Genomic DNA, 27,291 nt, shown 5'->3' with positions numbered 1-27,291 from the left:
TTCATGGACACAACCATGTGAGGTGAAATCTGCCCCTTTTTATGTAACTTCTTTCAAAAATCAGGAACTAATTGGATTCTGAGATGAAGCAGTGAAACAAGAAGGAGCCCCAGTTCCCAACATGCCTATGATCTGTAACATCACAAAAACCTGAATGGATCCAGTAATTCTACTAAGAAGGCCTGGAAATAACCATGAAAGCCAGGGGTAGTTTTTTTTCATTTGACCAAGCTGAGCTTTTGTGGTCTTAGCACTGAGCACATGAATATACTCTCCAGAAGGATCAGTTTGAAAGGGGCCCGATGATTTTTTTAATTTTTTTTTTACAAAGCTCATCCCGAAGGCTGACACAGAAGAGGCATAGGAAATACAAGCCACCCCTGAGCTTCATCAGACTGCAGATCAGCAGATGAGACCTGTGCAAATGAACAGTGCGAGTCTGACCCACCAAGGCAGCTCGCTTCTTAAATACACAGAGCTGTCCAGCGGGCAGGCACAAGTAGGGTGGTGTTTTCCCACCATTTGCTGAACAGTCCGTCGAGGCTGCTTTTCAATAGCTGCTATTTATATAATTAACAAATACTTTGGAATGTTTGTGGAGTATTGATGGCTGCCCGGTCTGGTTTGCAAAGTACACTCATTTTAATTTGACCAAATCTTAGGAAACGTTGAGTATTTGCGTCTTTGCTGACGCATCTTGTATTGGAACCTGTTAAAAGTGCTAAGTATTTTCGTACCTACAGAAGAAATCACCAGGAGTAAAGGGTGCTGGGCTCACCGTGCTCGGCATCTTGTGGAATCTGGTTCATTGCTTCCAGTGATATAATCTTTTCTACATGTTTCATATTGATTCACTGGGTTGTCTTCTCTCCCAGATCCACTTGCATTGTCTTGTTAATTAATACCAGTTCGACTTTTTCATAGAAAAGTAAATCTACCGCACATTGTTGGTGTGTCATGACTGGGGGTCTTAAAATCGTTACTGAAAAAAAGCCACCATAAAAAGTTGCTACGTACGAGCAGCATCCCATTGTGAAAGACATTTTATTTAACTTGTGTGTAGGTGTGGAGGTATTTTGTTTCGTGCCTCAAAAAGAAGTTGGCAAGCTGTGTTAAGAAAGCTGTCGAGTATGCTACTGAAAGTATTGGAATATTATTGATAAATCGATGGTGCATCCTCATCTTGACTGCTGTGTCTAATTTTGGTCTCCCTCTTAGAAAGGACACAGCAGGAACAGAAAGGCTGGGGAAAGGATGGGGAAAATTATTAAAGGCAGGGATGAAAACCGATCCAGGATGGTGACTGGACTTGAAGGAAAATGAAGGAGAGGTAGAATACGGGCAAAAAAAACATTGGTGTGGAGAGTGTAAATTACCCTTTCCCGTAAGACAGTAAGAAGGGAGCTAAGCAGGGCATGGGCAGCCGGGAGCCCGTTCCGTGCGGTGCAGCAGCCCAGCGGCAGCAGAAGCCGGCGGGGCCGGGAGCCCGGCTGGCTCCGGGAGGCGCAGGCACAGCGGCGGCAGCGGAGCGGAGCGGAGCGGTGGCCGCAGCCGCATTAGGGGCCGGGTTCCTGCGTGCCTGCCGGAGCGGTGCCCGGGAAGGCGCCCCGGCCCCGCAGCGGGCACAGCCGCCCGGGGGAACTCCGCAGCGCCCCTCACCGCGGAGCCCGGGCGCCACCCCCCACCTCGACCCGGAGGGCGGCCCCGGGAGCCCGGGGGGCGGGCGGGGGGGGCCGTGCCGGTGACGTCGGGTTTGCAGCAGCCCCGAGCAGCAGCGGGCGGGCGGGCGGGCGAGCCCCAGCCCCCGCCGCCGCCCGGTGCTGCGGCAGAGGGCGGCGGGCCGGGAGCCGTACCGGGGGGCGCCGCCGAGGAGGGCTCCGGCGGCGCCAGGATGTAGGCGCGGGGCGGCGGGGAGCTGCCGCCGGCGACGGGCTCGCCATGAAGAAGCACTCGGCTAGGGTGGCCCCTCTCAGCGCCTGCAACAGCCCCGTCCTCACCCTCACCAAAGTGGAAGGTAAACGCCGACGCTAGGAGCGGGACGAGGGTACCGTCACGGGGGTATCCCGGGGAGACCGGGTACCGCGATGGGGGATGCTCCGGGGAGGCTGAGTACCGCGAACGGGGATGCTCCGGGGAGGCTGAGTACCGGGAATGGGAATGCTCCGGGGAGGCTGATGAGTACCGCGAACGGGGATGCTCCGGGGAAGCTGGGTACCGCGAACGGGGATGCTCCGGGGAGGCTGAGTACCGGGAACGGGGATGCTCCGGGGAGGCTGATGAGTACCGCGAAAGGGGATGCTCCGGGGAAGCTGGGTACCGCGAACGGGGATGCGCCAGGGAGGCTGAGTACCCCGAGCCGGGATGCGCCGGGGAGGCTGAGTACCGCGAACGGGGATGCTCCGGAGAAGCTGGGTACCTCGAACGAGGATGCGCCGGGGAGGCTGGGTGCGGTGCCGGAGCGATACCCGGCGGCGGGGAAGCCGCACGACCCCGCCGCCCGCCCATGGGTCACACAGGTCCCTAGCCGCCTGGCATCGCCAGCGCCCACCGCAGTCCCCTGCCCTGCTCTGCTCCAGCTCTGTCCCCCCCCACACTCCAAAGGCAGCGCTCCTCTCCAGAAGCTCCCCTCGGGGCCTGGGAGCAGCCCCCAAGCCCCTGGGCAAGTACCTGCCAGGTGGGACCCTTGGCAAGAGGGAGGGAGGTGCTGGCCAGATTTGACTCCTGATGGAAGGAACACAGCCCCACATCCCAACCATCTGTTCTCACCTCTAGTTGCCAATCCAGCTACATGGTAGTACTGGGGTTGGGGCTCTGTGGCCAGGAGGGACAACAGTAGGAGCTCAACAGCAGTGGGGGGATTAGCAGACCTTCAGGGACCACGGGGACCTTTGGAGACTTTATGGGATCATGGCTGGGGACCTTGAAAAGGGCAGTGCTGTGCTCAGGAGGGTTTCCCAGAGAGCTCTTAAGTTTGGGGCATAGCTGGTGGGGAGGTCTGGGGTGAGGAGTTGTGTCCTTGGGTAGAAACCTGTAGGCCATGTCCTAGAGAGGCAGAGCAGGTGAGATGGAGGGGGTGATGCGGAAGCAGGAGGAACAGAAAGAGGGTGCAGGTCAGGAAGAAGAGTCCATCTGAGGGGTGGATGTGGAGCTCAGTTCCTGAGAGGAGGGTGAAGAGAAAGCCACTGGTTTGGGGAATCCACTAGGTGATGTGGTAGTTGGTTGAGATAAGAACAACTCAAAAAAGGGAATCATTGAACAGTAAGGTAAAATATGTATGTGAGACGGCATAGAAAGCTCACGAAGAAGAACAAAAGTAACATTGAAAAACTGAGGAATGAAGAAGGGAAAAGAAAAAATGGTAGCAATAGCTCTGTGGAGGAGAAAGTGAGAAAATGCAGAAATGCCCCAGAGGGGGGAAAGGAACTAAAATCAGCAAGTAAAGTGGAAAATCAGGAGTACGTGAAGGTTGTTATTTCAGTTCCTGGAAAATACAACTGTTGCATTCCCCCAATATAAAAACCACCTGCTGTGGAACTAGGAAAAGGGATCTCCGTTTTCTGACCGGAACAAAAGCAGGACTGATCATCATACACTATAATTAGAATAAAAAACAGCCCTTGGAGTTAGCCCCATGCACAGCAGAATGTTTCTCTCAAGGTTTGCATTGGAGGCTCCTCTGGGCAGAGAGCATGTCTCGCCTTTTTTTTTTTTTTTTTTTTTTTTTTTTGGTGCACTGCACATGCTTTATGAATCATAAATAATAATAACCCATCAGGTTCCAGCTTTGAAATGTGGGTCATCTCATTCCCCTGCTACCAGTTCAAATACAGTTTATTACCTACCTTATATAGAAACAGAGGCAGTACAATCTTTCCCTGTGCTGTAAAATTGGATCCTTTCAAGCATTTCCATGTCTGCTCTGCATACCAGCTCTCAGATACCCTTGCCACCCACAAGGGACTTTGTTGGCCTAGTTGGACTTTTTGTTCTTTACTTCAGGTTCTTTTTTCCTCTATCATCAGTATCAAAATCTAAATTGCTTTGATGGTGTATGATAGGACCCAGAGGTTGTACAGATGCAGGTAAGAGTTTCCTTTGCTGTTTGCTTCCTTTTAATGAAACAGACTGAGATCTTTTTTTTCCAAATGAATTCATAACATTTCCTTTCAGACTAATATTGACTAATTTTGCCAGCTGGTGCTCAGAGCCATATGAAAATGCCAAGATGTAGTTATAGACAAAAATAAAGTGAGGCAGTGGGCATACTGTGGACTGCTTGCTTCCCTTGGTCCAGCTGCCGCATCTCTGGCAAAGATTTGCCTTCTTAAAGTTCTCTGGTAGCCCAAGTCCCTTGTAAATCTGCAAGAGCAAGACGGCAAAAACTTTCCTCCACTTTGTAGTTATGATTATTTTCTCCCCTATCAACCACCACCAAAGCATTTCCAGGATCTTTGGCAGAACCACTAGGAATACGTTTCACTCTAGGATAGTTAGCCAAGAGGAGCCTTTCATTGATACGCATTGCTGTAAAGCCTTCCAGCATTCCCTCTGTTTTCCTGCCAGTGCAGTAGTCTCTTTGCTTTAAAAGGGAGATAAGGACTTTGTGCACCTTCAGAAGCGTGACTACCATTTCGAATTATTTCAGAGATTGAATCATCAGTATGCTCTGAGCTTGCTGTACCAGCACTTTTCAAGACAACTATATCTACATGCATTACTCAGGCAGGCAGTAACCGTGTCATGTGTTTTCTGTGCCTGGTACCACTGCACACACTTCATACTTTGAGAAATGGAGGCTTGGTGCATGATTTGTGCTTGTTCATCTTTCTGTTGTTTTTCCCACCAGTTTGATCCATACCCCAGTGACCATTCCTCTCAGACCAGCCAGCTGACTGGTTTCACCCAATTTGTACATGAAAGCACAGTGTACTTTGAGGACTGACTTCCCTTCCTTGATCCCATCCCTGCTTTGCATCTTGGGATCTTCCAGAGATAGGTATATCAGCTTTCGCGAGGAGCTGCAGGACAGTCACCTTGCCAGAGAAAACCCATCATCCACTTAATTAGGCCCTACTTAGAGCTACTTATTCCCAGGCTTCCAGCACCAAGGAAATGGTACTGCAGCCTCCCCGTATAGCACGTTCCCTCTGCACTGTTCTGTCGGGAAGAGTGACTGGTGATATTCAAAGTTGCTTATAAGGCAAATGATACCTCTCTTCTTTCAATTATTGCACATAAATGTCTAAACTGAGTTGCTGTGGAACCGGATTCTGCCACATGCTCAGCTGGAGTAACCTTGTCTGCATCACTGGAGTTGTAGGGAATTTGTACAAGTACAAATAAGAAGTGGATGTGGCCTTTAATGTATTTGCATGCCTGCAAGGAATTCATCACAGGCTTATCAACACTGTAATCACTTTAATAATAAACCTTTTTCACTTCTTTAGCAAGAACAAACTGAAGATCCCAAGCACAGCAAAAACTTTCATGAGTGGCAGTCGGCTTCCTTAAGAGCTGCGATTCTTATTATCCTCATTTTGCAGATGGAGCAGCCGAGAAACTGCAGAATGAAGCAACTTGTCTAAAAACAAGCAGCACGTTTTTTCACAGAGGAGGCAAGAAAAGAACTACAGTAGATAGGAACAGACCCCCAAACATCCCACACATGTTTTGTGGCTGTGGGAGGGCACTGCCATGAGTGGGTGCAGTAGGGGTGGGAGAGGACTTCTTTTACTGAAATCAGTCACTTCAGGTTCCTACTAAAACTTTCCTTTGGAGAAATAAGCTCAAATGCTGCATAACTGGATAAATACTGTTTAACTATTAGCAGTGTTCTGCTGGTGGCATCTAAAGGATCTGGTAGCCAGGTGATGCTTGTTTGTGCTTGGACTGAGCACTAGCGCAGACCCTGTGAAAATCTCACCCAGGAGTTAGTTTTTTTATGTGAGAGCTGCACATTCTAGAAATAGTAGTGCTCGCCCATTCTAGGACACAGGAGCAGCTGGAGAGCAGGAGCAGCTGGGGGTTCGGTGGCTTGGCCAGGGTTGGTTTGTGTGTGCTTCCCTGCTGAAGCAGCCTTTGCAAGGAAGGTGTGCTGGCTTCTGCGCGGAGTAGTTAACTTGCAAAATGTTCACTTTTGTTCAGGCTGTCTTTCTACACAGAAGACAGTCTTCAATGTGAACGTTCACAATCAGGACAGAGACCATCAAAACCACCTTGTGCTTGCTGCGTGGTAGCAGCTTTCACTTGGTCCCGACCAGAGCTGGGATGGAGTGAATGATCTGGGGGTGAAGGTAATGGTAACAGGTTTGTGTGCAGCTACAGGCATGAATGGGGGTGTAAACATGCTGTGTGTCTGCTTTTCCACAGTACCTTGCCAGCATGTGCTCTGTTATTACAGGGTAAAGTCAATGTGACTTACTCCCCTGATGGAAAAGCGATGCTGTCTTCCATGTTTATTGTGAGTACTGAGTGTTAAGTGCACACAGGCAGTAATTACACTCTGGCTTTGCCCCAGGACAACTTTTGCCCAATTTTCCTGTTATTTGCAGTGTTTTCAGTTAACACAACAGCATATTTGAGCAGATATCCAAGATCTTGTTCCAAAGACGTGAGGAGTTTCTTGTTGCATAACACCTGGCTCCCTTCCCAAATGGTACCATGCTTTCTTAGGCTTTAAACAGCCTCAGAATGAGCTGCTCTTAGCTATGCTAGGCTTATTCATTGGGGATTCCCGCCAGCTTGTCTTTGATCGTGTCCCACTGGTTATTTCGTATACCATCTCGCCTGTGCAGACTCATAAGCTATAAGTTTGGAGGTGACTCATTACTTCTGCACTGTATGTCTCCTCTCCAAATCATACAAAAATAAAATGAGACCATTTTGATGTTACTAAACTAATGCCAGAGCAGGAGCTTTAATGCATCATGAAGCAGAAAAATAAGCTATTAAATATATATCCAAGCTTCCTTACTTCAGTGGTTAAAATGAGCCGGTATGTACAGACTATGGACAAACCATAGTTTCTTTTACAATGACAGAACCTGAGAATAACAGCAACCATTGGATCATCTTCTCAGACCTTCCGTATATCACAGAAAATTATATTTCACCCACTTATCCCTAAATGGAGCAAGGTGCATTTACTAGTCATCCTGAATCAGGTTAGGCATTTGCTCTCAAAAAATAAGCAGATTGCTAACCCACCTATTTAATTACAGATTTCTTGCATGAGCAGTTGAAACAAGAACCAGTAAAAAAGAAATATTAAGTCACCAGAATGCGTCATACGTTGTCTCCTATTTTCATTTTATAATTCTTGTAAAAGAAAATTTGTTCCTCTTTCCTAATGGCTGACAATTGTAAACAGTGGGATTTGTAGCACAGAAGCAGTTCAGTATAAGAGCCAGAGTTCAGAAAAGACCAGCAGTTCAACATGAAGGTCTATGATAGTTCAACAGGTGTTCCCCAGCAATTTCCCAGTTATAAGCCTCATGTATAGCGTTATTTATGTTATAGCTTTCCTAGCACATCATACTCAGCACATTCACTTACATAGTAAGCAGCTCCCTCTACTTTGCTAGAGCACCATCACCAACCTTTAGTCCACAGCCCAGTTAATCTTTGTTAATTATAAACCATGAGATGCCTCTGCAGACCTGGATAGCATCCTGCGGAAGCAGGAATTTGGCCAATAAAAGGGTAGGTTTACTTAGTAATCTTCACTGGGTTTTGCTGACAGCCACTGCAGCGTAAGATCAAAGGCAACAGGAAACAAGGTGTTTTTAGCCATGCGGAGATGGCTTGCTTTTAGGCAGAGCTGCCCACCAAATGTGTAGGCACCATGTATTAAAGAAGCCAGGTGCCGCCTCAGATGTTAACTGCACAGTTCCAGGAACATGGATCCACTCTGTAATAGTATAATTATTACCATTATTAGCCCTGCATAATGCAGGGGTGCCTAGCGTGGAAAATCTGTGAGTTCTACTCAAGACATGAATTTTGCCCTGCGATCTAGCATCCTTTGGTTATACAAAAGTTAGATCTTGACTCTTCTTGAAACAATAAGTATACCTTTTGCTCAGTATCACTATTTCTGACCCCAAACCTCCTCAAGTGAAATAAAATAAACAAAAAACCCCATGGGTCCCATAAGCCTTGTAATTCAGTCATGGAGAATACAGAAGTGAGAAAGTATGATCTAGAAATGCCTTTTCCACAATCACCTCAAATTCCCTACGGGAAGTCTCAGCAAGGGTAGTATTGTATTTATGGCTGAAAAAAGGCATGAGTCTGTCTTCTGCAGCTGCTCAAAACAAGTGAGGAATAGCGGGTTGCCAAAAGCCTTTCTCACTGAAAAGAGGAAGAGCATGTATCAGACAGAAAATAGAAACTAGAATTTTTGCATGTAATGTATTTTTGTTCATTTATACCCAGTGCCTGGGTGCCAACATGGATCTAGCCAAAGCTTTGTTATCAAAGGAGACCCAGCTTTTGCTGACCTTGCCAATGAGAGGTGAGGAGGCATCCTCTTCTTTCTTCTGGTAGATCCTTGAGCAGCAAATCATGTGGGAACTTCTCTGGATATATGTGCATTGCTCCAACCACTGTGAGCACACTCAAGCCCATGTCAAGTCCACGCTAATATCTTGGTATTGATTGACAGAGAACAGATGCTCTAACCATCTTGTTCTAAACTTAGAACCTAAAAAAAGTATTGTATTTGAGGTTCAATAGCAGGTCAACCCTTTAGCTTCTAAGAGAACTATCAATTGGAGTTAGAATTCAGTATGCAAGAAACCAGTGGGCTATAGCAGAGTCTTCTGTCTAAAACTCTTTACTTGCAAACCAAGTAACTCCGAATTTTGGAAAGCTCTCTAAGGGAGAAAGAACATCGTCTTGTTTTTGATAAAACACAGCCAGCATAGCCTCCACAGTTAGCATGAACTCACCTCTTAATACAAATGCATGTATATATGTACTGATATAAATGTGCTATTTATATTCGTATGAGTAGTTGAAGTCCCTTGGAAATAAAACTGTTACTCAAGAAAGACACGTGGCACTCAAATGCCTTGCTAATTAATACAGTAGTTCCCTGCAGAGAATCCAGTCTTGTTCTTTCACCAGAACAGACACTCATCTCTCAAATCTTTGTTCAGGGTGAAATTTGCACACACTCTGATCAAAATTTGCCCAGAATACAGTTTTTGTCATAGCTTATTTTTGTTCTAATGGAAGTTCTGCTTCCACAGAGATGTATTCAAAGTAAATGACAAAACTCCCAGTGACCTCGCCAGGTAACTCACTGTAAGCTTTGGTCCAATTTTTATTCAAGAAGGGAATGCAGAGCACTAAAAAAAAAAAGTATGTTTTTCCATACTATCAAGAATGTGTATCTCGCTAGTCAGAATTATTCTTTACATGCTTTTATGGTTGTTACTTTCCAGTACCACAATGCTGATACAGTAATAAGCACCCAGTATCTTCCAATTTTCACTCTGGACTGCAGTCATGCATTCTGATTAATAATAAAAAGGACAGTATTTAGGAGAACACCCCACCCCACAAAATTCAAAGTAGAATATCATATTTTAATGAGGCCCATTCAAATGCAGCACTTTTAATAGAATTTCTAAGCAGTCACCTCTGAAGATGCCTGGGAGGAATGCAGAGAAATTGTCCAAGCAGCCAGGGACAGGTTAGGAAAGCTAAAGCCCTGATAGAATGAAATCTGGCCGGAGACATCAAGGGGCAACAAGAAAAGGTTCTATAGGTACGCTGGTGATAAAAGGAAGACTAAGGAAAATGTAAGCCATCTCTGGAAGGAAACATACCCGGTTACCTGGTTACCCAGGACATGGAGAATGCTGAGGGTACTCAGTGAATTTTTCACTTCAGTCTTCACCAGCAAGTGCTCCAGCCACATCGCCCAAGTTGCAGAAGGCAAAGTCAGGGACTGAGAATGAAGAACCACCCACTGCAGGAGAAGATCAGGTCTGAGACCATCTAAGGAACCTGAAGGTGCACAAGTTCATGGGACCTGATGAGATGCATCTGCAGGTCCTGAGGGAAGTGGCGGATGAAGTGGCTAAGCCACTATCCGTCATACTTGAGAAGTCATGGAAGTCTGGAAAAGGGGAAATGTAGCCCCCATTTTTAGAAAGGGAAGAAAGGAAGACCCAGGAAACTACAAGCCGGTGAGTCTCATCTCTGTGCCCAGCAAGATCATGGAGCGGATCCTCCTAGGAACTATGCTAAGGCACATGGAAAATAAGGACATGATTGGTGACAGCCAACATGGCTTCACTAAGGGAAAATAGTGCCAGACAAATGCGGTGGCCTTCTACGACAGGGATACAGCATTGGTGGATGAGGGAAGAGCAAATGAGTTAATCTACCTGGACTTGTGCAAAGCATTTGATACTGTCCCACACAACATCCTTGTCTCTAAAATGGAGAGACATGGATACGATGGATGGACCACTTTGTGGATAATGAATCAGATGGATGGTTGCACTCAAAGAGTTGCAGTCAACAGCTTGATGACCAAGTGGAGACCAGTGACAAGTGGCATTCCTCAGCAGTCTGTACTGGGACCAGCACTGTTTAATATCTTTGTTGGCAACATAGACACTGAGATTGAGCACAACCTCAGCAAGTCTGCTGATGACACCAAGCTATGTGGTGTGATCAACACGCTGGAGGGAAGGGATGCCATCCAGAGGTACCCTGACAGGCTTGAGAGGTGGGCCTGTGCAAACCTCATTAAGTTCAACAAGGCCAGGTACAAAGTCCTGCATGTGGGTCGGGGCAATCCCGAGCACAAATACAGGCTGGGCAGAGAATGGATTGAGAGCAGCCCTGGGGAGAAAGGCTTGGGGGTGCTGGTTGATCCGAAGCTCAACACGGCCCAGCAAGGTGTGCCTGCAGCCCAGAAAGCTGACCGTGTGCTGGGCTGCATCCAAAGATGCGTGGCCGGCAGGTCGAGGGAGGTGATTCTCCCCCTCTGCTCCGCTCTCATGGGACCCCACCTGGAGCACTGCATCCAGCTCTGGGGATCCCAGCATGAGAAGGACATGGACCTGCTGGAGCGGGTCCAGAGGAAGGCCACGAAGATGATCAGAGGGCTGGAATGCCTCTCCAATGAAGGCAGGCTGAGAGACTTGGGGTTGTTCAGCCTGGAGAAGAGAAGGCTCTGGGGAGACCTTATAGCAGCCTTCCAGTACCTAAAAAAGCCCTTCAAGAAAGCTGGAGAGGAACTTTTTACAGGGACATGTAGAGATAGGACAAGGAGTAATGGCTTTAAACCGAAAGAGGATACATTTAGATTAAATATTAAGGAGAAAATCTTCACTGTGAGGGTGTTGAGGCATGGAAACAGGTTGCCCAGAGGAACTGTGGATGCCCCATCCCTGGCAGTGCTCAAGGCCAGGCTGGACGGGGCTTTGAGCAACATGGTCTAGTGGAAGGTGTCCCTGCCCATGTCAGGGGGGGTGGAACTAGATGATCTTCGTGGTCCCTTCTAACCCAAACCGTTCTATGATTCTATAATTCTATCAATTAAATGGATTGAAGTCCAAATTGCTACAGTATGGAGCTGATAATTTTTCAGCTCTCTCTGTATCACTAGCAGGAATTGGAATATATATTTTGCGGGAAGCTTTCCTGGAGTATTTGACAGAGGAAGAAAGGCATATGTATGCTGAGGATGAGAATTCAGCATACTTCAGCAAATACATGCAGATTATTTAATTCTAACTCTTAACAGAGGATAAAAAAAGGAATTAACATATGATAACCATTAGTGATAGAAAACACTGTATCTGTGAATAATACTTTAGGATTTGGGAGTACCAGTTACAAGAAACTTGTGCCTATTTGGTACAAGTTAAGATATATGGATAACCTGGTGGTGTCAGCGATATGGGACAGATTTCCACAGCCAAGAGAAGGAGAATCATCTTGATTGTGATAGTGAGCCAGTAGACCTGGTTCCTGCCCTGCTGAAATTAAGGTCAGATGAACAGACAAGTTTGAATGTCCTGCATAGATTATCGTAACACTGTACTTTGTATAATTAGTTAATTTATATTATGAGTTCCAATAGCAAAAGCGGGTCTGAACTCAGAATGCATTTGTCTTGCTTTGAATCTGTGTTCATGCAGTTTTCCCCATTTCCAGATACCTACATCCCTTACTCTGTAGGCTCAAGCCAATTCAGACCTTCTGACCTAATAGGTTAATACCCTGATTTTGTTCTTTAAAATAGCCTCTACTGTGGATTTTAAAACTGTCTGCTGTATTGATTCATTCTTAATTTAGCCATTCCTTTCCATGTTCGAATTAAGTAACATTATTTTTATCTGTTACTGTAAAAGCAAAGTATTTAAAGAAAGTGCTTTAAACTTTTACAGTTTCACGAATAGCATCTAAAAATCCATATGTGCAATGCCATTTTGACCAAATATTCTTATTTAAAAACTGATTTAATAAAGGTTTATGGGGTTTTGTCATTTTTCCATTACGATACATTAATTGGTATTCATTAAAAACTATAATACTGATCTGTTAGACCTTCAGCACCGTCCATGTTTGGAAAGTTGGGGAAATGCGTGCAAACCCAAAGTCATTGCAACACCAAGTGGTGCAGTCCCATCTGCCAGCCACCCGTGGGGACTCACAGCTTCCCTGTGGGAGCCCAAGAGCAATTTCCCTCTGTGACTACATGCACAGCTGCCATATGGGGCCTGACCAAAGGTCTGTCTGGTCCTGTCTCCAGCTTGGTGGAATTGGTCAGGAAGATAAATTTTCTAGCCTGAGATGCATCTCTCACAGTGTGGGTGTGCTGACAGCTGCAGTTCCCCAGATGCAGGAAAAGAAACCAAAACATTTTTCTCTGTTTTCTGCTTTGTTCCTAGTAATTTTTAGCAGTTATTTTGCTTTTTTGGCTGCTCCTGAACACTGAGTTGCCCTTTTTGTGGAGCAGCCTGTGAAAGGCTCAGGATCCCTGGTGGCAAGAGCCAGAGCCCATCACTGAGCATGCAGCATGTGGGTTGCTTACTGCCACCTGCACCTCTTTATTGGCACAGCTCTCCATCTGCCGAGTTGTGACCCAGTCATGTAGCCTGTTATCCCTCACAGCTGGCTCTCACCCTAACTTCATGTCATTAGGAAACTTTGCCACCTCGTGGCTCGCCCTCTTGGTCAGGTTACTTATGGTTATGGTGAAGAGCACAGGTCCTACAGCAGACCTCTGCAGAGCTTCAGCTGCTTTCCCCATTGCTGGATGCACTCCTCACTGGTTTCCTGTCTTGTACTGAGCCTGTTACCCATTCCAGCACCTTCCCTGGCTGCTTGTTTTCTGTAAGGCCCTCTGGAGTGGGATTTTGTCGGAAGCCCCTTAAAAACCTAGAACGGGAAGCTGCATCTCCTTTATCAGTGTGCCTGTTGACTCCCACCGGAGGACACTGGTGAGGCTGCAAGATGAATCATGTAGCTTGCTGGGTACTAACGCTGAGCAGAGACGTGTGCTTTATGCTGTGCTAAGATGCCTGTTCCTCACTGTTGTTCACTCTTTCTAGCACTTACCACTCTGTTTCACAGCTGAGTTGGCAGCTAAGTGGCTGAACCCTTTCCTTCAAAAAGTGGAGGTGGTGTGCATGCTCCTCTTCAGTAGCTCAGTGTGTAGAGCAGCCTTCCACCCCCTGTGCTAGAAGGAGCAGGGATCCCATCTGCCCAGGAGGGTGCCCTAATCCACAGGTCCTCCAAGGCCAGGTGAACCTAGACAGCAGCAAAGTCGATCGGCTCAAGCTATCCTAATTTATTGGGAAAAGCATGAAAATCCTTATTTATTGGGAAAAGCATGAAATAAAGAGGCCATTTTCCCAGAGGAGAAAAAGGGAGGCTCTAGGCCTTGTTCCAATACTGCTTCAAATACAGAATGGAAGTATTTCTTGGAGATGACTCTTAAAATGAGAGATGGAAACTCTCAGGTGTCTGAATCCTGAGAGTCTGGGCGTAAGGGAGGCACAAACCTGCTTAGGAGTCATTGTGCTCAGGCATGCTCAGGAACAGATTCTTTGGCATCTGAGGAGCTCTATTGGGATCGGGAAGAGGATACAGCTGGTGCAAGCAGTTTTGGCAAAGCTAAAGCTAATTCAGGGAAGGAGGGAATGTTCCTTGATGCAGGAGTTGGGCTGTGTGTATTCTCATTACTGATCTGTGCAGCAGAGATGCAGGCCTTGGGAAAGGTTGTTAACATGGAGATTACTGGCTTCTGAAATGAGATATTAACAGTTCCTTGAAACCAGCTATCAGGATAACCTGTGCAAGGAGAGGTCATCATTGATAATGGCATGAGAAAGCTGCACAAGCTACTAGGCACCTGCCAGGCGACAGATGAGTCCATAAGACCTCACTCTTTAACCTGACTGCTGTGAAGAAAATACCTGGGCAATGTATCTGAATAAATATCAACATTTCAGATTTAGACAACCACAGTGGCAATTAGAGATGTATATCACTTTATGGATTTGGCAGTTCATCTTCTCTTCACAGGATGATGCCTCAGGTGTTTTTTAACGGCTGAGCTCAAAAATACTGTACAGCTAAATAACGCATAGCTAGTGTGGTAGACAGGAATGGGATAAAAACGTTTTGAGGAGTTTGGGAGTCAGCTACTGAGGCAGATAGTATTGTGCGTCCAGAAAACCACCACCAGAAATCACTGTGTGTGTTCTTAGGTAGGTTTGTAACTTATAAGTAATTAATTGTGTGGGAACTAACTGTCTCCCACTGAGCCCTCCATGTAGTAATCATTGGGTGAAGAGGAAGTCACACAGCATTCAGGGTTGTGAGAATGTGCCTTGGGTAGTGTCCAGCTCTGATCCCCCTGCATGGCACACATTTCTAGAGCTCTAACCATGCTGAGGATTACGCACTGTCTCACAGGACTTACCTCCTTCTCCCCTATTTATGATAAACATGTCTTTTTGCCAGCTTTACAAACTTGTTCTGTGCAATGCCCAAGCAGCTACAAAACATTTGAGAGGCTGGCAAAATGGAAATGCCTTGAGGACGGCTCATTTGTAATTGCCAAAAGTCCTGTGAGGATTCTTCCTTTTGTCAGAATTTTTTCCAGAAGCCTGATTTAAAGAGCTGTTTAAGACGCTGAAGCACATTTATAACCTGGGGAAGCTGGCGGAGTTGTGCGTTATCATTAGACTCATGTTTCAGTCCCTAATAGGCAGGACCTTGGTCTGTGAGGGTCACTTTCTCACTCTGAAGGGTTGGCAAGGGCACCCAGCACTTTTGTAATGCTTCTTTCACCCATTTGCTGACTAGCTGGCAAGAGCTAAAGCAGTTCAGGGGTGACAGCTAAATATGTTTGTGGACCGGGCAGCTCTGAGCCCACCAGTGCTGTCTGCGGTGGCTTTACTCTCTGTTCCTGACAGCAGCAGTGGAGAGGTGGGACTCATCTCACCCAGCTTCAGACACCTACACTAGAGACACCTACTTCTGAGCCTGTCACCCCAGACACTTTAGAGCTGGTGGAGAGAAACAAGCACTTGGAGAGGGTGATTCATCTGGCTTGTTTTAATTGTATACTTCAGGAGGAGATAAATCGTGCTATGGAAATGCCTTTTTTTCTGTCTACTAACTATACAGAAAGTGTAAATCACTGTCTCAGATGCACAAGTCTGCACAGCAGATGTCTCAAACTGAGAAGATGAATGCCACCCTTGGTTTTTATCAGTATCACATTTTTAACATACACAGTGAGGTACAGTGCGGTCCTGCAGTAAGCCTTTAGCTGGCTGGCTGTGCACAGGAGTCTTAAGCCTTAAAGCGTTTTTGAAGTGGTCTGGACAGGCTATTTAAAGGTGCTGCCTCTGCTGGGGGGGATTTTCTCTAACCTAGTGCAAACATCTGTAGTAAGTGAGCACATTATCTATGGCATCTACCTTACGTGGGGTGTGTAGTGCCTTCCAGTGCCCGTTTTTCTCTATGGCCTCAGTCGGGAGCATGGAGTGAGTAGCTCCGGTATAGCTGTCCCTACCACAGGTATCTGAGTCAGTTGAGAGGGGTCTCAGCTGTAGTGGAGGAAGCAGAAGGATGGCTGTTTACCGGGGCTGGGAATCCCCATGGGTAAGGGCATTGGCAGTAGCGCTGGAGGTGATTTCCTTCCTTCCTTTCCTTCTGAATGCCATGGGAGACAGGTTGGGCTGAAAGGGAGGGAGGAGGAGTGGTTCCAGTTGGGATTTATGAAACAGGAAAATGAATGAGCAAAAGGGAGAATGAAAAGCCAAAATTAGTAAAAGCAAGATAGGCATTTTTCCTCTGTCTCAGCATCTTGATTTGTTTTTTGGGGGATACAGTAGCATACAGAGCAGTCTGCTGCAAGGAGCAGTGGAAGAAACCCATTACAAGTCTGGAAGAGGATGTCCAGAAATAATTTTTTTTTCATGTCCTGCCTCATCCATTCTGAAAAGATATTTTGCCATCTTTAAATTCATGTGTATTCTGTTGCCAGCTGGCCTTTGTGTAAAGTGAGGAGCTTTTCATCCATGTGTGGGTTTGATGCCACCCCATCTGCAAGCCTGTGGTTTGGGTGAGAAAAATGTCCCCATGGAACACAGGGACTGGGCACGAGAGCTACAGCTCTGTTATGCATGCCAGCTGGCAGACAAGTCCCCAGCACAGTAAATGAGAGGATGAGACCACATGGGTGTGCATCATCTGTAGTGTCCACTGTTTCCAAAGACAGTCTGGCTTTTGGGGGCAGATTATGTCCCAGATATCCTTCAGGACAGTGCTGCATCCACTGGAAAAGGCTGTGCCCATTTGGCTTTATTTTATAGGAAGTAACTGCCATGAAACAGAGTCAAAAGGCATTGATATTCAAGCAAGCTGTCCAAGTGAACTGCTGACTCAGCATATGTGCACAGTACGAGGAGGAGCAGGGTGGGCAGCTTCAGCCCTTGGTGGGAGAAGATCTTCACCACAGTGTCTGTTGTGGGGTGTCCATTAAACAGTTCATTATTTTATGTTGAATGTCTGGTGCATCAGATGATATAGTTGTGATTTTCCCCCTTTTCAGTGATTGCCAAGACTACTGGGCCAGAGGGCCAGACAAGGTGTCTTGCTGTCTCAATGAACAATTCTAATATTAGAAAAAATAACATAGTTTCAACGTTGGTTCAGAGAACCTACTCATCTTGAGACATCATATACCCTAAGGGCTTAAGGATGTTCCCTAATGTTAATTTTCTTGAGCAGGAGGGGTTTAAATCCTGGTTTGCTGCTTCATGGGGCAATAACGGCAGAGGACAGGCACAGCAGGTACCTTGCTGACTGTTTTCTAGGAGGAGAAACATTTTGCCTGTCTGTCCAAGTAGTCTCAAAAATGTAAACTGAGTGGAGGAAAGCTCTTCCCTGCACTGACACAGTGCCACAAACGCCTCCTAAACTCTCACTTGGCACCCTGGCTGCCTGGATTCGTCTCTTCTGTGCCCAGAAATCCCTGTGGTCCATGGGAAGAACGCTATAGCTTGTTAGGGTGTGTGAAGTGGTTGGTGTTACAGTGACAGTGCCCAGCAGAAAAGCTCAAGAGGAAAGGAAAAATTCCATATTCACTGCAGGACTTGTGTGGTAGGCAGCAAAGAGCACTGGCAGCTGCCCATTATGTGGTGAAGTTGAAAGAAATGAATGTACTGCTGTTCGGTAAACTGAACCCTGACTGGTCTGTGCAGCGAGTGACACAAACATTAGTTACAAGCAATGTATCGCAAAGAAAACTTATTAAAATTATTTTGAATGAGCTAAGGGTTCACAGGCAGCCTCTTTTCATTTCTAGCCTCTTGTAACATTTGGATGGTAGCTTGTAACCTTTCCATTACTTGTTTAATACGAAGCCACATTAACTTTGGATAACTCATTGGCCTGCTGGTGCGTCTTCTGTTATGTGGGAGGCTGCCCACACAATCTTCTATTGAAAACTGAAATAAACGGAGAGATCAGCAGCATCCCCATCTTCTTAAAGCCGCTCAGAAAGACTAGATTTTTCTACCTTGGCTGCTGTACACTCTTTTTTAGATTTCAAGATATCAAACAGAGGCCACAATTTTTCCCATTGCAAATTACAGCTTTACTAGGCAAACTAATGGTACTCTTAGCTCAGATAATGCATTTCTTGTTTGTAAAGAAATAATTAAATAATCCTCTCATTTGGAATAAACCTTTTCTTTAATAATGTATTAGCTTGTGTAAATACAAATCTAGGTTAACCTAAAATAAGAGGTTTTAGGAGATTTTCCATTCCAAATACTGATTCTCACCAGGATAAGGAAGGATTTTTTGTGTGTGCATCTCTCTTAGTCCGCCTTGAACGTACATGAATGTTTGGCAATAATAGTCTCTCATTGTCCTGGCTGTACTTATATTTCTCTTTTCACCTTCCAATGCATGCAGTGACCTCTGCACACTTGAAGTTGTAGGTTCCTGGCTTTCAACATGAATGACTATTACATTCTCCTTCAAGTGAAGGGACCAACTAAACTGAAGTCAGCCTTTAAGAGAAATCACTGCTGAGTATTGCGTGCGGGTGACTGACAGCTTTAGCGGAAGTTGAATGGAGTGAATTTGAGAAAGGAGAAAGGCAGGTAGAAAGCCGTTAAAGGCAGTGGCGTGCTGCTGAGGTCTGCCAGCACGTTTTGATCTCTGTGGGAACTGAACCACCTAACCTCACTTTGTTCATTCATGCACAAGCTGGATACGGTATCAGCCGATAGTGGTACAATAGCAGGGCTGTAACAATTCATGTTTAAGGATGTAATGGGCAAGATATTTTAGGAGAGAAATTTCCAGTGGCATGCTAGTTCTAGGAACCAGAGCAAAGTTCCAGTCCAGTCTCATTTGGTGCAGGACTCAAGCTAAAAAAAGTTAGGGTTTCCTAGTCTGAGATGCTCTTCAGGGCAGCCTGTGGGTTGGTCTAATTTTTGCCATCTGGCTACAGCCTCAGGAGAGCTGTTTTTCTAGGGATCACTGAAATGCCTGGTCATCCAAGTTCAATATTAATCATGCTACTTACATTGCAGTGATTGTGCTTAACTGTAAGACTAAATACAATTGTCCCCCCTCATCCTTTTAAGAAACACCATATTCCATAAGCTGCCCAAGTCTGCATTTTCCAAGACAATAACAATTCCAAGTGTTCTCATAATCCCCTTTGTTGCTTTACTAAACTCAATGCTGTGTTTTTCATTCATTTACACATCCTAACAGCATCAGTTTAAGTGGTATGTTAAGCCTTTCTATGTACACCAGACCAACACGTAATTTTCATTTCCATTTTACCCAGTGGCTTCTAAATCTAGAGGTGATAATTATTATTTACATTGTAATTATGCCTCGGTTGAACCAGAGGCTTTGCAATGATCTAGAAATGAAGGACATTTTTTGGCAAGATCTGGTGCGTTCTTTTACTGGTAAAGCTCTACGTGACTTCAGAAGGGCCTAGGATGTGAAAATTAAAATGCAGATTGGATTTCCTTAGTAAGCCTTGTGTTTTCTTCTTCCCAGGGGATGAGCGCTCCCGGGAGTCTCCAGCCCCAGCCGAAGCACAGATGCAAGCCGGGGTGGAAGGTGGTGGAAGGGTGAACCGCTGTTGCTGGAAATGCTCTGTGACACAACTAAAGAAGATTTTCTGGGGTGTGGCTGTAGTCCTGGGTGTCTGCTCCTCTTGGTCGGGTTCAACCCAGCTAGCAAAACTGACCTTTAAGAAATTTGATGCACCCTTCACTCTAACATGGTTTGCAACAAACTGGAACTTTTTATTCTTTCCTTTGTATTATCTTGGACATGTTTTTAAGTCAACTGAAAAGCAGTCTCCAAAGCAAAGATACAGGTATGGGAGCTTTTGTTTTTTCTCCTGTGGCTCTTGCATGCTGCTCTGCATCTTACAGACATTTTATTCAGATCAGTCAGTTAAATCAAGCTCGTGTTTGCTTTCCTCTCCAGGTTTGTTAAAAGGTGCTCTGAACTCATTGTGTCCTGTGCTAAGTGCTATGTTATTATTCTTAATACGATTTCACTCCAGCAGTAAGAAATCCAGGTTTATTTCCAATACATACATGTCATGTAATGAAAGTCCGCATTTTCTGCAATCACTTCTCAGGAGTTTTCTGTTCAAACGTCTGTGAACTTCATTTTTTTATTAGTATCTTCTTCCTCTACCCACAGCTGACTTTTATGACAATCCCTGAGTAAGCTAAGCAAGCTTTTCTTTTTGAAACTCAGGACTAGTGCAATGCCTTGAACAGCCAAGTAAGAAGTACTGCAGCATTTTCCTGGCGTGACATCAAAGGCCAAGCTCTGATCCCAGTTAAACTGGAGCTGTTGTGTTTATTTCCGGGAGGAAGGAAGGTCCTAACCAAAGGCAGCACTTTGTCTTCAGCACACCCTGTCTTTACAGCAAGCCAAACCCACAGAGCCTGAAGCTCTCGTGGAAAACCCTGAGTGCCCGTCCTCCGTGAGGGGCTGATGCTCTGGCTGCTTGAAGGACTGCCTCTTGGTGAGCGCTCCTTCAGCTCCTCTCGTATTTGGCCTGAGAGGTGTCTGGGACAGATGGGATGACTCAGCCTTCAAGATGTCCTGTGTCAGAAAGCTTCTCTGATACATGGAAGGATGTGAACAACATTTTCCCCTTCTGTTACACAGTGGGGCTCACAACTTTTTAATGAAGTCGCTCCGAAAGTAAACAGTAAGAGGTACACATTTCTCAGCTTCCAGCTGTGCCGCAGCGAGGTGGAAACTTAATACAGGAAAAATCTAAGAAGCCAGGGTGCTCAGGAAATGCTCTACCTGCAGATGACTAGGACTAAGGTTATACATGCTGACATTTTGCTGCTTAGCCATCGTTAGAGTTTCTTCATCTTCTAAATCATTCAGGGGCTGCAAATAAAGGAATTTCACTGTTGACTGCAGGTCTTAGAGCAGTATCCAGAAGTTTTAAAGGCATTTTCATAAGAGGCCATGTTTCCTGCACTTCAGTCTTTGGTTTGTATTTGTTTACTCCACAGCAAACATGGTTGCTTCAAAGGTGAGATAAATATGGAGGTCAGAGAAAGCAACACTTTAATTTAAAAACAATAACAAATGCTAGCCCAAAACAGCTACCTTTTTGTTTCTTTGGGTTTTAATTATTTTTCTTTACAGCTGCATGTTTTAAATACTGCTGAATTCCTGGGGTGAGTGGTTGTGGTTCGCCAGATCCCTGGGGTTAAAATCAGAGCATTATACATTTTGTTGCTGCAGTTAATTGATATGGTTGGTAGTTTTATGTCTTCCATTTAATTAAATGATGGCTGAGTTGAAGAGCAGGTGCAAGCCCTGCAGCCTGTTTGGGTTGCAGGGGTACATCATTACAAGTAAACTTGCAGCAGGCTTGGTAAAGAATGTGCATTTGTGTGTCTGACCAGCAGGTTGAATAGGGTTAATTTGCAGAGTATTTTCTTGGTGTCGGGGTAGACTTGGGCATTTGGAGATACCGCTTTGATTCCTAGCTTTGCTGCAGATTTATTATATGGTTTTGAGCAAGTCACTACAGACCTCTGATTTCCTTGTACTCTGTTCATTTGGATGAAGCAGTCCTTTAGGGAGGAGGGAGAACTGTCCCTCACCATGTGTTTACATAGTGTCTGCCTCAGCATGTCCAGTGTCTAAACTGCGACCTTTCAGTGATGCTGCAGTAAGAACTACTGGGAAAAGAATTACTGTTCATCTGCTTGCTCCACACAGCTGAGATGTCACATGCATGTACATCAGAAAAGCCAAGCATTGCATTCCAGCATCCCCTCTTAATTATTCCTCCTTTTAATGTATTTTTTATATATATATATTAAATTTTTTTACGTATTTTATATATATATATATATGCATATAGAGGGAGAAAGACATGTACAAAGACTCTGTAGCTCTATATGAGGCATTACCATCTTCAGGAAAGCTTGCACTCAGGGCATAGTTGGACATGTTAGGGAGGCATTTCATGGACTTCTGGAAAGTTAAAATGAGAAAATTCTGACCTGGAACTAACAAGAAACTTGCTTAATTGCTTTCTGCTTCTTTTATCCTTCACCTTCATTTATATTTTATATTTTATCTGAGTTCTCTGGGAGGAATTTGCAATGAGACAAATGAAAAGGTGGTAGTGGGAGAGGGTGGAAATATGGCATCTAAGTCACCTTAGCAGTGAGGTAGTGAAGGAAGGGATTCTCACATCTTGCCTACGCAGGTTGCTAAAATCCACAGGCACCTAATGTTTTTTGGCAGCAAAGCCCACCTGCGCAGCCACCCCCCCTGAGCAGGGCTGGGCAGCTCAGCCTCCCGCAGCACGGCAAAGAGCATGTAAAGAACAGCAAACATTAGGAAAAATGCACAAAAGGAGGATGATAAAATGTAGCAACAGTGAATAGATGTAGAGTCCTTCCTATACAGGTTATATGGTTTATTATGGTTTTTAATTCCTATTGTATTGTACCAGTATGTGTATATACTATGCTGTAAATATATAAATTTGTATGTTTTGTAGTCTTCACAGAAAGACATACCTGTCACGGACACAAACCAGTTTAGAGCTGCACAGATTTTTATATTTTTCCCCCCATTTTATAGCCTATATACCTGTAATAAATATTTCCACCAATATTTCATAGTAGCACATTCAATTTAAGAGCAGGTTTATTCAGTTTCTTTATAAGAGTTTGAGTACTAGGCAATAATGTAAAATATTAAGGATTTCTGATTGACCCATATTGCATGGTAAGGAACTTGCTGTTTGAGCTGAAGTGGACTATCAGTTGTGTCCACAGCGTGGGGAGAGAGTCACTCTTCAAAGCAAACCAAAACTCATGCATTCACATCCAAATTGCCGTAGGCTCCCTGTGCAGCTCCATCAAATGCCAGAGTTGTGCCCCAGTGTAGACTGCTCAGGGAGAACGTGTCCCACGCTCACTTGGCGCAGGACTGCATGTGTGGGGAGCAACGCAGAGAGCTCTGGCAGGCCAAGAAGAGCATGCCAGGGTCAGAGTCACTCTCTTACTTCTTGTGCAAGTGCTTACTAGCTTAAAATAAAATTACAGTAACTAAATTACCATTCATTTCAACCATTGCCCAGACCAGAAATAACACATGTAATGATTTATGTGACTAATGGATCATTTAAGAGTACTTTATTTTGGCTTCATACTTTTTGCTTCCGAACTGCTTTATAAAATGACATACTTAATCTGATGAGCTACCCTCCGTCATACCTACATTATTAATTTATGAGGTAACATAAATTAAAAGCACTAGAGCTTAAAACTCCCTGGCTCCATGAAAGATTAAATTAAAATCTCTGTAAGGTATTGCTTAGCTTTGTGTATCTCTAGGCAGGACAAAACATACCTTTTATAAAGATTCACTCTGTGTGTGCCAACGGGGGGAATAACGGAGGGTTGGGTTCACATTTTAGAAGGATAATACCTCAGAAAGCTTGTTTATTTGGATGGTATGATCTTATCTAATGGTTTTTTTTTTTGAGAAGGAAAAGGCAGGACTTTCCAAAATGGTTTGAGTGATTATTTATTTATTTGTTTGTTTATCCTTTAGATCTTGATTTTTATTTTATAAAGCATTAGGGCGAAAGAAAAAAGCAGAAGCTAAAACTATATCTTTTTTTACAACCTTGAATGCACCTGATGAAAGAATGAAAGAATGAATGAAAGAATCATCATACGTACCTGCACTGATCTGCAACCACACTTGAGCATGTTTTAATATGTTTTTTCACTGAATCAGTGAAATCACCTTTTCACTGTCTCTATACTGCCCCCAAAAACAGCTGCCACTAATCTTTCAGAATTTGAAGATTTTTCTTCGAAAAGAAAGAAAAAAATTGCAGGTAACACCAAAGTATAGTTATTTCTTTGAAGCTGAACCAAACTACTGGGGCAGCAGTGGTAGAGGGACTAATATAGTAGGTCTCACTTACTCTGTTTAACCAACATACTAACTTCACAAGAGACTTTTGCTTTATATGCATATGGGCTCAGAATTGAGACTTAGCTCTTCAGTGGCCAGAAATTATCGGTGCCACAGCTTCACGTGATGTCCAGGAGAATGTGGGCCAGTTTCTAAATGTGTTTCACATGTATTTCTGGTAGCGTGGAGGAGACAAGGCACTAGCCTGGCAATCCCCAGTTCCAGGAGTTGGGTCCATTACTCTGATCCTAACTCATATGAAAGTGCAACTCACTGCACCGTAGGCACTGCCCTCCTCTTCTGCAGCAGGCAGAGAACCTGGCCACGCAGCACTGTAACCAACTGCTTGGCCACAATACCCCCACTCGAAGGGGGAAGAAGGTCAGAGCTTGATTTGGCATGACTGAATGCTTTTTTACTATTGATTTTCAGCATTTTGTATTCATGAGTCTATCTTACCCAGCAGCATTAAAATGTTGCAGTGTGGTTGACTTTTGACATCCTACTGATTTATATTACTACTTAGGTGGGAGCTTCACCACCAGAGCAGACAGCATTAACAGAGTCATAAATAAGCTATGAAGGCATCAAGACATGATGAATGCAAGTGTTTTTAGCAAACGTCACCCAATGAAGCATGTTTTCTTTCAAAAAACTTCAGTTCATAAACTCTTTGTCTAGTTCAGTACATTAGCCTTAAAATAATACCTATTTATTTTGTGTTCCTCAAAATAAAATCACTTTACAATTCAAGTTCCCATTAGCTTGTTGGGGGAAAAAAGGCAACAACCAAAAAAACCAAAAAGAACCCATGAAATTAAAAGATATAGCATCAGATTCTTACTTGAGTTAGTTACAATCCAGGCGTAACTCCAGATGAAGTCAGTTGGATCTCTATAGCAGTCTTTCAGGACTTATCTTTGTGCTTGGTATTGAAGCGATTACTTAAAAGAAGATGTGGATAATATTGTGCAACAGGTTTATCATATTTGTAGTCATCTGTATCTCCCCTGAAGACATCTCAACTGTTGTTGGCGTGTGTTATTGATGGGCCACTGTATCACTTCTGAGACTTTTCACTGAACCTGCACTTTTCTTCCAGGGGTTCTGGCTGAAGACAAGGCCAAATTGTACTAGCAGCAAGTAGCAGTAGTAAGGAAGCCTTCTGCTGGAACATCATGGTGTTTGTGGTAGGGGCAGTACTGATGGGCGTCTGTCCGGTGTCCATACATACATCATACAACATCAGGCTTGGTCAGGGAACATATTATTTGAGCTTAGCTCAGCTGAAGCCCAAGCCACAGAGCTCAGGATGATGCTGTTGTTAAATTCTGTTTCTCAAAGTTAAGTAATTACCTCTTCTTGATGAAACCTGTGGTAGCTGCTGTCTTTTTCGTTTTGAAAAGGAAAGTGTGTCGCTGTGGGACATGGGATAGGGGTGCATCACCCCACGGGAATTCTGGATGTGCCTTCTCACTGCTGCCTTGACATAATACAGCGATGCTGCATTACTGCCAGGTGACCACATAAGTCATCATTTCAGCTGCTTCCCTGGGGAGACCTGTTTTCTTAGTTGATTAAAGATTAATGTCATGGTATCTTGCTCTTTGTGGCTCCTGAAACAAAAATTCCTCAGCCGGCTGTCAAAAATAAGCTCTTCAGGCTGCCTGTTCTTGAGAAAAGAGGTAGTCCTCCAGCTCCAGAGTTTTTCTGAAGTAACCTCCTGTTCACAGAAGTCTTCTCTACAGACTAAAGACAGTACCAGGAGTTAGATTAGCAAGGAAATCTGCCACAGCTAGCTCCTCAGTGCCACAATGCGTATTCCAGCACTGCCAGCTTGAAGCTGAGTACCTGCTTTCCTCCCAAAATGCATGGGGAGAGCAAACACCTACAGAGGAGACACAAATGTAAGGCATGTAAGGTAAACATGTAAGGAAAGGCTGAGGAAGAACACAGTCTGTTAGCCAAAGTAGCTGCTAGTGGGAGACCTCCACCATCCCAGAGTTAGGTGCCTAACTAGAGTTGTGGCACTCCTTTTGATGTGTTCCATTGACAAGCTTAAAAATCTGCTCCCAGAGGCATGTTCAAGGTGGTAGTTTTTCTGTTCCTCAAGTGCATGCTATGGGAGCTTACATTGGAGCTACCTACATTGGACTCACAATGTGAGTGGCTGGCAGGACGCCCCAAAATTAATGCTGAAGTCCCACTTTCTCTGGAGGTGGCTCTCACAATGCACAGCCTGCATGGTGGTCTCAGGAACGTAAGGTGGCATTTATATGCTTACCTCCTTTCTGAACCTACCCCGGCTTTTACATATCCTCAAACACCTTCACGAGAAGTTCTTCAAAATTCTGTTTGACTAGTTTGCTAATTCCTTCTATTCAGGTAGCTAATACTGCCTTGTGTTTTAGCTTTTGTGAGAAAATGGTCGCGGGTCCTTCTTTAGGAAACCAGTCCTTTCTAGCTTAGTCTCGCAGTTTATACTTGGAGATTGCATTTGTATTTCGGACCATGATGTTCTGAAAAGAGCTTAACATTGATGCAATGTGAAAAGCTTCCCCTTAATCTGAAGCTCCTTCATCTGTTGAGGATCACCTCTTCTGGGCCTTTGGACCTTTGTGGAATGCTAGTTGAGAATAAAAATTGGGTACTGCCCGATTAGGAGGAACACATGTTCTTTAATCTTGAGCTTGGTTTGCAAAATCACTCCAAGGATGATTGAATTAAGTGATGTCCTATAATTTTGTCTTCTTGCTCCATTATTTTTCTCTTCTCTGCTGTGGCTTGAACAGATGCTTTAAAATAATCACATTATATGCCTCCTATGAGGTAACAGTGCTTGAAGCAAGGACTAGAAGGGAAGTAATTGCTCTTGTTACCTGCAGACAGGGCATGTGCTATGAAACAATGTGTTTATGTAATGGCTTTTGCTTGGGAAAAATGTGGTGTCTTGCAGCACTGAACAATCTTCTGGTCAGTAGTTGAAGTGCATTTCATTCACTGGCTCTCCCTCTGGTTAGGAAAGCAAGCTGCCAAGTTTCCATGCTGCTAGGGCTTTTCTCCCAAGAGCTCAAGAGCAAATCCACCTGTACTGATCCTGCCCATGCTGATCTCTCTGCACTGGCTGAGACTGTGGAACCAAAGCAAGCCAGGCTGAAGGGACCCCAGAGGTCACCTCCTCTCTTCGCCGCCTCCAGGCGTAGACCTGCATGCACAAACAGGAAAGTAACTGCATTTTATGGCTGGCAAAGGGAAAAAGGGACTGGG

The 27,291-nt window shown here is 44.8% G+C and overlaps 1 protein-coding gene across 1 annotated transcript in view; it reads left to right on the top strand.

Moving 5' to 3' along the window:
* The first annotated feature begins 1,802 nt into the window (after window positions 1–1,802).
* Window positions 1,803–27,291, top strand: part of SLC35F3 (solute carrier family 35 member F3) — a 70,976-nt gene continuing 45,487 nt past the window's right edge. The window contains exons 1-2 of the mRNA XM_027789167.2: window positions 1,803–2,014; window positions 19,582–19,906. Coding sequence (XP_027644968.2) covers window positions 1,939–2,014; window positions 19,582–19,906 — 401 coding nt within the window. The 5' untranslated portion in view covers window positions 1,803–1,938. The remainder of the gene's footprint in view (window positions 2,015–19,581; window positions 19,907–27,291) is intronic.

The sequence above is a fragment of the Falco peregrinus genome, chromosome 7, assembly GCF_023634155.1.
Source record: "Falco peregrinus isolate bFalPer1 chromosome 7, bFalPer1.pri, whole genome shotgun sequence".
NCBI lineage: Eukaryota > Metazoa > Chordata > Aves > Falconiformes > Falconidae > Falco > Falco peregrinus.
The sequence above is the reverse complement of the archived record's forward strand: the minus strand, read 5'-3'. Positions and strand labels throughout refer to the sequence as shown.